Below are 11,644 nucleotides of genomic sequence, written 5' to 3'. Positions count from 1 at the left end.
CAAATTCGTGTTATTTTATCTTTATTTTTCTTTGTGTTTATTTTGTTCGGTTAACAGGATCACATATGCCACCAAGATTCAGGAGAGGAAGAGGAAAGGCACCAGTTACTAGCCACGACCACGAAGTCGGGCCTTCTCACAGGCGAACCCCATCTGTTACCATGAGCGCTAGTCCTCAAGAGGATTGGAGGACGCATCTGGAGCCAGCGAGGCAATCTATCTCGCTAAGTTCGGCACCTTACTACCACCATTCATTCGGGCCCCAATCTGAAAACGAGCCCCACAACTCACACCACTCCTTCATCCCTCTCCAACGCTCAAACTCACACCACTCCTTCAACCCTATTAAACCAGGTTTAATATGTTGCCGGTTCAACCCTACTAAACATAAATCAATTTATGACCCAACACCCTTTTTCCAGAGCCGGTTCAACCCGACAAACCTAATTGAAGAACCAGTGGGTTTTAACCCATTGGGACCAGAAGACCACTTCTCCGGCGACCATGCGATGGACATGGATGAAGATACCGATCCCGCCGAACCGCCATCCGGGACACCTACTCACCCCATCGTGATCTCAGATGGGTCATCATTTCATGGATCACCTTACCGTGGTCCAGACAGCTACCAGGCGAGATTTGCCCAATATGATTGGGTGTTTACCCCCCTCCTACCACTCATCGCCTCAGCAGCAGCAGCAGGATCCCTCTGAGGATTCGCGTTTTGTAGCAGTCACTCCACCGCCACCACCACCAGTTCAGCAGCCGCCTCCAGAGCCACCGAGGCGAAGAAGATCAAACGTATGGATGTTCGTGCGAGGGGGAGTCCGTATCAGCACCCCCAACCTTCGAGTGGCAGTCACTACCCGCCACTTTATGAAGACCCGCAGATGGGTGGGCCTTCAAACCCCGTCTCTGAGGTGGACTCTGCGCCTATTGCGCCGCCACCAATGGGTTATGATAACCCGATTCCTGCATACGCCGGTTCAGCGGTGTATAACCCATTTGAGCAGCCAACACACACTAACTATAGCTATGCTGAAGCCGACCGATACCTTGTAGCGGCGAACTACAACGCTCTCCACCCTGAGGGGCCATATGGAGCTCCCTTGGGAGTTGGATACCCGACTTATGGGTACCAACACCCACCACTGCCTCAACCTCCACATCAGTAGCCGTCGCAGCCGCCATTGATACCTCTAGAGCAACAACAGGAGATCCTCCAAAGGTTGAGCCAGGTAGAGCGGGAGGTCCAAGAAGAGCGTAGGAACAACCGCGGTTTTGTCAAAGGTCTGGCAAGTTTAATCAAGGGGAAGAGCAAGAAAAGGGATTTTTGAAGATTCCTTATTTATTTATTTGTATTGTAATTTCCTTCTTTTAAATCAAGTCCCTGCGTGGACATCTATTTCTGTATTCAGTCCCTCCAAGGACATGTATTTCCAGTTTAGCCCCTGCGTAGGCATGTCATTTCTGTGTAGCCCCTGCGTGGGCAAGTTTATTCTGTTAGAAGTCCCGTTTAGGGCAATCATGTACTCTTTTAAATTGTGGTGGAATGTTGAATTTAAAATTTCATTTTTGTCAATTATATGCATAAACATAAAATAAGAAGTAAATAAAAAGTTTCATTCCTTTTATAAGATCTGCCATTTTATAAATAACAACATCTTAAAGGCAAGACCTAGCCTGTATATCATTTTAAGACAGGGCCAAGATGGTAGTCCTTATTAAGATTCAGATCCTTGTTGACATCTGAAAACATGTTAACATTCCTGGCAAATGTGATTCGATAAAATCATATAAGTCATCTTTATATTGGATTCTTTCAAATCCTTTCCTTACTTATAAATTAAACATCCATTAGTGATGTAATGCCTACGGGCCATATTCATTGTCATATAAGACAAAAGAAAGTTGTAGTCTGTGACTCCCTGTCAAGAAGAGGTAATGAACTATGATTCAAGCCTCAATGCCTCGATCCTATAAGATCTTGGCTTATAATTTAAATTTGTCCCTGTGACTTGGCCTTTTGTGCTATTATTATGTTTTAATTAACTAAGGATTATTATAATAAAAATCCTGAATGAATATATTTAACAAATTAACCAATATGGTTATTAATACCATGGTTAATAAATCATCAAGAATGATAGTACTGTATTAGATATCTGAATAAATAATTGTCATCATCTTATGTAGCAATCAAGCTACATGGCAAGGTCTGAAGAAGTCAACAGTCACCTTTTGGAAAGCCATGATACAGCCAGAATTAATATAATTGGGGATGAACTTCGAGCATTAATCGATAATGTCGTTGCTAAAGCCGTGGATAGACAGCTAAGGGAATCAAGTGGTACACATAGCAAAACCTTATTAGTACCCCATTCTAAACCTCACCCTAAGACTCACTCTGAGGCTCATAGTAAGCCACCTTCTAAACAACATGATTCGAAGAAGGATGATGATCGACACTCCTCGAATCAGCACAGTGTTCCATTAAAGAAGATTGTATTTGATCGTGAACCACGTACAAGAACCTGCACCTATAAATATTTTGTCTCCTGCAAACCCAGGGATTTCACTGGGGAAAAAGGAGCTATTGACTGCATGACATGGTTAGACGAAATGGATACTATGGTTGACATCAATGGTTACGCTGATAGGGATGTGGTGAAGTTTGTATCGCAGTCGTTCAAAGGTGAGGCAATAGCTTGGTGGAGGTCTTAGATCCAAGCTACTGGAAAGATCCCATTGTACAATCTGTCTTGGGATCAGTTTGTGACGTTGATCAAGGAGAATTACCATCCTCAACATGAAGTTGAGAAAATCGAGTCTGATTTCTTATCTTTGGTGATGAAAAATTTAGACTGTCAAGCATACCTCACCAGCTTCAATACCCTGTCTCGATTGGTTCCTTACTTGGTGACGCCGGAACCAAAGCGAATAGCCCGTTTTATTGGGGGTTTAGCCCCGGAGATCAAGGCCAGTGTAAAGGCATCTAGACCTGCTACTCTTAGGTCAGCAGCTGATTTATCTTTGTCTCTTACCCTTGATGCGGTCAGGCAAAGATCACTTAGGAACCACCCCTTTCCATTATCCTTACTTCACGAAAAGATCACTTAGGCATACGGATGAGGGGAAGAGGAAACGTGAGGACGAGAACTCACGACGTTCTGATAAGAAGCACAAAGGGAACTCTGAGCACAAGAAGAGTTCCGAGTTTAGAAAGGATGATTAGCCGTTGGGTGAAAAGCCCAAGTGTAAAGTTTGCAAGAAACGTCATCTGGGTAAATGCAGGTACGAATCGAAATCCCAATCACAGCCAAGAACTTGTGGGATTTGTAAGTCTTCTAAGCACAAGACGTTAGACTGCAAGAAAATAAAGGATGCGACGTGCTATAACTGTAACGAAAAGGGGCACATCAAGTCCAACTGCCCTAAGTATGCCAAAAAGCCTGAAGAAGCCAAAAAGACCAATGCTAGGGTCTTTCGAATGGATGCACGGGAAGCAGTTCGGGATGATAATGTGATAACAGGTACCTTCCTTATAAATGATGTTTATGCAAGGGTGTTATTCGATTCGGGCGCGGATAAGTTATTTGTAGATGATAAGTTTTGTAAGTTGTTAAATTTGCCTGTTAAGACCCTAAGCATAAAGTACGAAGTAGAATTGGCCGATGGTACCTTAGAAACTGCCTCAACTGTGTTAGATGGATGTTTTATATCCATTAGGAACCACCCTTTTCGATTATCCTTACTTCCTTTGAATCAGTTTATGTAAACCAGGTTTAATATGGTACCTTAGAAACTGCCTCAACTGTAAACCCAATTCGGATTATGTGACGGCAACATATTAAACCTGTTAACAATTAGGGTTGAACCGGCTCTGGAAAAAGGGTGTTGGGTCATAAATCTTCAATTAACTGACTCATTTTGGAAAATACGTCAGTTCACACTGGTAATACAATTAACTGACTCATTACAAATTTTTAAGGCAATGTGCCTGGGACTAAACTGTTGTCGAACCCTTGCTAGAATCTCCATCCCATTTTCGCTTGTTGTCACTGGGAATAGCAGAAGCAGTAGTAGTGGTAGTAGCACTGATACGTTTAGGCAGCTTGTTCTGTTCCACTGCCTGGCCTGTGAGACGATGAGCAAGACGAGTAACATCCTGGATAGTAGCAAGATTAGCAGAGGTCACGTGGCTTTGAATCTCTGGTACTAAGCCTTTAAGGTACAACTCAATGCGCTTGATAGGAGGATCCACCATAGTTGGACACAAGATGGCCAGCTCGTTTGACCTTTTCGTATACGCCTCTATCTCTGACCCTGTCATCTTCAGGTTAAAGAACTCCACTTCCAACTTGTGGATGTCATCACGAGTGCAGTATTCCCGCTTGATCAGTTCCTTGAAGTCGTTCCATGGGGTGGCATTAGCAGCCGCCAACCCCAGCATCTGAACTTGTGCATTCCACCAAGTCAATGCAATGCCTTCGAGAGTACCAGTGGCATACTTCACCCTGCGAGCCTCAGGGCATTCACACATCTCGAAGACCGATTCGAGATTCTCGAACCAGTGGAGGAGTCCAACGGCCCCTTCAGTGCCACTGAATGTGCTAGGACGACAGTCCATGAAAGTCTTGAACGTGCATACAGGTGGCTGAGCGTGCTGACTTGTTGTGTATAAGAACAGGACAAGGTTAAACACAAGAGTTGGTTTAGGAGTGTAGGATCTAAAGATCCTAGAGTGAGTTGTGACTGCAGGGTATACCTCCTGCTTGAGCGGCTGCAAGTGCCGCAGCAACTTGTTCGTTGATCAAAGCCGTCAACTGGGCTTGAGTCATATGTAATCTAGCAAGTAGGCAATGTAAACATAAATCAATTTGAATGCACAAGTTCTCTACTTTAGCAGACATTTACTTAAAAGAAGTGGTTTTGAGGCACGGGGTGCCAACCTCTATTATTTCCGATCGTGATGTGCGTTTTACTTCGGAACTATGGCAAGCAATGCACAAATCTTTTGGATCTCGATTAGACATGAGCATAGCTTATCACCCTCAGACGGATGGGCAGTCTGAGCGCACTATTCAAACCCTAGAAGACATGCTCTGGGCCTGTGTACTCGATTTCGGCAACGGCTGGGAAAAACATCTCCCATTGGTGGAGTTTTCTTATAATAACAGTTATCACACCAGCATTGAAGCCGCACCATTTGAGGCATTATACAGGCGTAAATGCCGATCACCTCTTTGTTGGGCAGAGGTGGGTGATAGTCGGATCAGGGGTCCAGAATTTGTAGTAGACGCAACAGAAAGAATTGCTCAGATACGACAACGAATGGCGGCAGCTCGTGACCGTCAGAAAAGCTACGCTGATAAGCGCAGGAAACCACTCGAGTTCCAGGTTGGGGATCGAGTGCTACTCAAAGTCTCACCGTGGAAAGGTGTAATTCGTTTTGGCAAACGAGGTAAACTTAACCCACATTACGTTGGACCGTTTGAAATCATTGAGAAAATAGGCAAGGTGGCCTACAAACTGAACCTACCAGCAGAACTCGGTGGGGTTCACAACGTATTTCACGTGTCAAATCTGAAGAAATGTCTGTCAGATGAGACCCTCATAGTTTATTTAAAGGAGCTCACTATCGACGATCAGTTGCGATTCGTCGAGGAACCAGTTGAAATCACGGACCGAGATGTTAAGGTCCTCAAGCACACCAGAATACCTCTTGTTCGAGTTCGTTGGAACTCCCGTCGTGGCCCAGAGTTCACCTGGGAACGAGAAGATCAAATGAAACTCAAGTATCCCCAGTTGTTCGGGAACAACGCAACAACTACTGAGGCTGAAGCTACTACAGAATTTCGGGACGAAATTCCAAATCAACGGGGGGATGATGTGACACCCCAGGAAAACCAGTAAACTACACAACACAACTAGCTTCCTCAGTAACCGCATGCTAAATTTCGAGACGAAATTTCTTTCAAGTTGTGGATAATGTGACAACTCGAGTTTCCAAGATTTCACTTTCGCATTAATTGCACGTAGACTTGTTTGCTTTGTAATTTTACACGTTGGATTATGTATTGAGAAGTTGTTTGATATGATTATTTATTTAATGTGATTAAGGTGTTTATCATGTATCCTGTTTGAAAACTTTAAACTACTTAAACCTTGAAAAGCACCGACGAAACACAAGTGTTTCGCCATAGCTCATACCGACGAAACAGAGTTGTTTCATCACAAGCATCTCGACGAAACAGGCGTTTCGCCGGCCCACTAGTTCGCCGAGGCCTAGTAAAGGCCCAGTTGGGTTTTATAACGATATAGGGTAGCTCTAGAACACAGTTTCGGCTGATTCGCAAACCCTAGCTTTCTTTCCTCTCTGTTAACCGACGACAACCATCACTTTCATCCTTGGAGACCTTCAAGTCAATCGTACTAATCCCTATACCTTTTGGTTAGTTTATTGCTAATGTTTACCTATTCCCGAATGCATGTCTAGTGTATGATTGTTAATAGATTTCTGTTGACTAGGGTTCAATGAATGATGATAGTAATGAATATTTATGATCACAGTGATATGCATATGTTAATTGAAAACATGATTCACCGATGTTATGTATTGCCTGATCATATGTTCGGATTCCCTGTGAGTGTTGTTGATGGTTATTATGATACGTATGAACGGGAATGATACTTGTAAACCCAATTCGGATTATGTGACGGTAACATATTAAACCTGTTAACGATTAGGGTTTCTTGGTGTTTGATGTTGTTGATTTTGTGAACTGTATGCTAGATTGTTAAGATTATAATACATGATTTCTGTATTATTGAATGATTGCTGTAAACTGTTGATCGGCGATTAGGTTTTCTGTATGTAACTGATATCACGACGTAACTAACTTGTTGGACGAAACGCATATCATGAAGAAACTGGCATGACGAAACATAAGTTGTTTCGCTGAGGGTGTTCACGACGAAACATAGGGTGTTTCGTCGAGGGTAACCACGACGAAACAAAGGTGTTTCGTCGAAGGGGATTCATGACGAATCAAGTATGTTTCACCAGGGATAGCACAACGAAACAAAGGGGTGTTTCGCCGAAGGGAAATCACGACGAAACAAGGGTGTTTCGTCGAGTTGTCAATCTGCACAGTAACTTAGTCTAGTTTTGTTAAGGGTTAACTGGGTTAGCTAACTATTGTTAAATGTTAAGCATGACTTGCATGAGATTGACTATGTGCTTTGTGTTATTTGGTGATCACTGATTCAATGCCCACTTTGATTGTATTTATACGTGAACTTCGTGAATGTAAACTGATTATGTACACGTGCGTACTTTAGGCCTTGACTGATTATTTGTGAGCACATACTTTAGCATACCAAGCAAACCAAGGTGAGTTCACACTCTTTCCAAGGCATGGGATTCCCGGTGGGTTGGGAATAGGATTTGTATGACTACCCGTACTTTCATCACTACTAGACTACTTAACACCGTCCTCGGTTTGGGAAGGACGCCAGTGCTAAAACCTACGTAAAACCTACGTACCATTGTCCTCGGTTTGGGAAGGACACCAGTGTTAGAACCTACGTAAAACCTACGTACTATTGTCCTCGGTTAGGGAAGGGCACTTACGTAAAACCTACGTAAACTCATACTTACCATTGTCCTCGGATTGGGAAGGACACCTATAGATACATCTAGTCTAGTACATGCGACATGGGAAGCCCCCACTTATTATTGTAAAGGTTTGGAAACAAAAATACTGGGTAACGCATGATTATGAAATGAACTTACAATTTCTGAAACGAACTCATTAATTGAACAAACAACTGTGAACTCGCTCAACTTTGTTATTGACTCTCTGTTACATGCCTTGTAGGACGTTAGGTACTCATGGAGCTTGCACTGGGAGGCGCAGTCGTTGTGGGACATGGACGGGGGATGCCATGTTAAAAACATTATGACATTTTGAACTTAATACTTATGTTGGGTTTTCATATTATGCTTCCGCTACTTAAACTATGTTTTGTTTGGACACCAATTGTATTGTGTTGGATTTCATAAACTACTATTAATTATATGTTGTTTGGACACCAATTGTATTGTGGCTTGATCCTGGTCAGTCACGCCTCCAAACGGTGATACTCCGCGAGTGGATTTTGGGGGTGTGACATTTGTAGGGTCAGCAAAGGTTATAATGAGGGCAGACATTTGTCACACTTAGGTATCTCTGTGGGTGGCTACCACTGAGACCATAGCTCCAAGATCAATGAATATATATTCAACTACGGGTTGCTACCACCAAGACCATGCCCCAAGATGAACGAATATGTATTCAACTACCGCAAAAATTAATTGCTACTGTTAGTTAAAAAATAAAATATGACAAGTTGGCTAAGGTTTTCTAATATGTGTCTTTAATAGAGTGAAATTGGTGGTGTACTAATTTTGTATTTTTGGATAGATACACATGATCAACAGTTTGCATTAAAAGAGATAAATTGGTGGTGTACTATTTTTGTCTTTTTGAATGGATGGATACACATGACGAACAGTTTGCATTACGTGTATATATACTTCAGTTGATCTCAAAATTTTTATAGCCTATCACCATTAGAAAATTTTGAGATGTCAAACTTTCAGCTTTCTAGTGTTTCCTTCTCTTCGTCTATCTTACCATCGGCCGTTGATGATAATAGTGACACGAAGCTTGATGTTATCCGCAACACTATGAATTTCAGTGCTAGCATATGGGGGGATCAGTTTCTTACATTTGAAGAGGTTTTCTATCACCACTAATTTATTGTTTAACCGTCCATTTATAATGAGAAAATCATCTTCTTATTTCTTTTGTACGTGCAGCCAGATGATCTAGAGATGGAGAAGAAAGTAGTTGAAGTGCTCAAAGAAGAAGTAAGAAAGGAGCTAGTGATCAAAGGTTCCTCTAATGAATCACTGCAACATATGAAGTTGATTGAATTTATCGATGTAGTCCAACGCCTTGGCGTTGCCTATCATTTCGAAGAGGAGATCGAGGAAGCCTTGAAACATATATATGTTACATATGGTGAGAAATGGGTGGATCTAAACAACCTACATAACCTTTCTCTTTGGTTCCGACTCCTTCGGCAACAAGGCTTCAACGTTTCATCTGGTATTTAGTTACATGTTTAGAACCACTAACTCCTTCACAACCATACTTGAACATGATCACTATTAGAATATGAATATCAGACCCATAACGTTAATGTCTAAATGCATCCATTGTCTCATTTACAATTTTTTTTTTCAAAACATCAAACTCAAAATCATTTCCCATTGTCCTTGTTGGGACATTGAACCCGCAAGACTTTGTTGATGGGGCACTATCTCCGATATCGACCTATATAATTTTTTTGTTGATTTTGGCTTGATGTGGTACTGTAGCACTAAGATGAGGGCTTGCACCTTACAGGAATATTCACGTACCATATGTATGAGAAGGGAAATTTTAAGGAGTCTTTATGTGAAGATGCTCAAGGATTGCTTGCTTTGTATGAAGCATCTTATATGCGGGTGGAAGGCGAGAAAGTACTAGATGATGCCCTCGAGTTCACTAAAACTCATCTTGCTATCATTGCAAAGGATCCTTCTTGCGACTCTTTATTGAGAGCCCAAATACAAGAAGCACTAAAGCAGCCTCTCCGGAAAAGGTTGCCAAGGCTAGAGGCCGTGCGTTACATACCTATTTACCAACAAGATGTTTCCCACAATGAGGTCTTACTGAAGCTTGCAAAGTCCGATTTTAATGTCCTTCAATCAATGCACAAGGAGGAACTTAGCCAAATTTGCAAGTAGGAATTGCGTGAAAGCTCAGTCCTCATGGCTAATTTAGATTAAGTTCTGTATTTTCATGATATATCGTATATTTAATTAATCATTTGTGTTAGATGGTGGAAAGACTTGGACATGCAAAAGAAACTACCTTATGTTCGAGACAGATTGATAGAAGGCTATTTTTGGATACTGGGGGTCTATTTTGAGCCTCAACATTCTCATACGAGAATATTTTTAATGAAAACCTCCATGTGGTTGATTGTTCTGGATGACACATATGATAACTATGGAACTTATGAAGAACTCAAGATCTTTACTGATGCTGTTCAAAGGTACACATTCATAATGCAAATTTGTAAATAATTGGTTAACTAATTAGTATAATCTTTTATTGTTAATTGTATATTGTCCAGATGGTCAATGAGCTGCTTGGATTTGCTTCCAGAGTATATGAAACTAATATACCAAGAACTTTTGAATCATCACCAAGACATGGAGGAATCACTTGAAAAGGAAGGAAAAACATACCAGATCCACTATGTGATAGAGATGGTATATTACATTTCCGCCTTTGATTGTGCAATTCATAATTTATGAATGCTAGTCTTTTCTAATTAGCAAAAAAATTGGGCATACAGGCAAAAGAGGTGCTTGAAAACAACTTAGTTGAAGCTAAATGGTTAAAAGAGGGGTACATGCCAACTCTTGAAGAGTACATATCTGTTTCAATGAAGACTTGTACCTACGGCTTGATGATAGCGAGATCCTTTGTTGGTAGGGTTGATAATATGGTCACTGAAGACACCTTCAAATGGGTCGCCACATATCCTCCTATTGTTAAAGCTGCATGTTTGGTTTTAAGGCTAATGGATGATATTACCACCCACAAGGTACTACATACACACATATACACACACATACTCATATCTATTTATTCAAATCTCTAATTCAAGTGAAAGTGATACATATACTAATACTGCGAAATAACATTTTAAAATATTTTCAGGAGGAGCAAGAAAGAGGCCATGTAGCTTCAAGCATCGAGTGCTACCAAAAAGAAACCGGTGCATCCGAGAAGGAAGCATGTGAATTTATCTCTAACATGGTTGAAGATGCATGGAAAGTTATAAATCGAGAGTCGCTCAGACCAACCGACATCCCATTTCCTCTACTACCGTCCACAATCAACTTTGCTCGTGCGTGTGACGTCATATATAAAGTCAACGACAGCTACACTCATGCTAGGAAGGAGATGATAAATCACATCAAATCGCTATTGGTTCACCCATTAGCTATTTAAGATTCAAGACTAAATGCATGGTGTTTGTCTGTGTTAACAAATATCGTTGTTGTAATGTATTTTTCTTATGCTTATTGTGTGTGTGAAAAGCGTATATTTCTGGCCACGCACGTACGTTGTTCTATGTGCATGCCATACTACGTGCCTGTCATACCAGTGTTCCAAGTGATGTTATAAAATAAATGTTTGGTAATATAATTGTTGTTTAATTACCTGTTATATATTAAATTGCAAACTGGTGATGTGTGTTACTTAGTTCATTTTTGTACAACTCCAGTAACATTGTAGTAACATTGTGACAAATAACTAAAGCTCTGCCAAATTCATTTGCCAAGTTTTACGCAACTCTTTCTTCCATGTTTCATCTTGCTCTATTCATTTGAAAAAGCCAAAGATATCTAAACCTTGGACACCAATAATGTATAAACTCTCACTTCTCTTATCATGCATTAATGAGTTTTCTATTCGTAGTAAAAGAAAGGCAAAGACTTTATATATCTTCACAATCAAAATCTAGGGTGCGG

At 41.2% G+C, this 11,644-nt stretch overlaps 1 protein-coding gene across 1 annotated transcript; it reads left to right on the top strand.

The window, feature by feature from the left end:
* The first annotated feature begins 8,550 nt into the window (after positions 1 to 8,550).
* LOC110917103 ((E)-beta-farnesene synthase) lies at positions 8,551 to 11,339 on the top strand. Its single transcript, XM_022161722.2, has 7 exons — positions 8,551 to 8,785; positions 8,867 to 9,158; positions 9,459 to 9,837; positions 9,934 to 10,152; positions 10,234 to 10,372; positions 10,459 to 10,710; positions 10,827 to 11,339. Exons 1-7 carry the CDS (start codon positions 8,633 to 8,635, stop codon positions 11,118 to 11,120), a joined length of 1,728 nt encoding a protein of 575 aa, XP_022017414.1. The 5' UTR covers positions 8,551 to 8,632; the 3' UTR covers positions 11,121 to 11,339.
* Positions 11,340 to 11,644: the final 305 nt, after the last annotated feature.

Source organism: Helianthus annuus, chromosome 16, assembly GCF_002127325.2.
Source record: "Helianthus annuus cultivar XRQ/B chromosome 16, HanXRQr2.0-SUNRISE, whole genome shotgun sequence".
Classification (NCBI taxonomy): Eukaryota; Viridiplantae; Streptophyta; class Magnoliopsida; order Asterales; family Asteraceae; genus Helianthus; species Helianthus annuus.
Note: the sequence above shows the minus strand (reverse complement) of the source record. Positions and strands in the feature narration are given on the sequence as shown.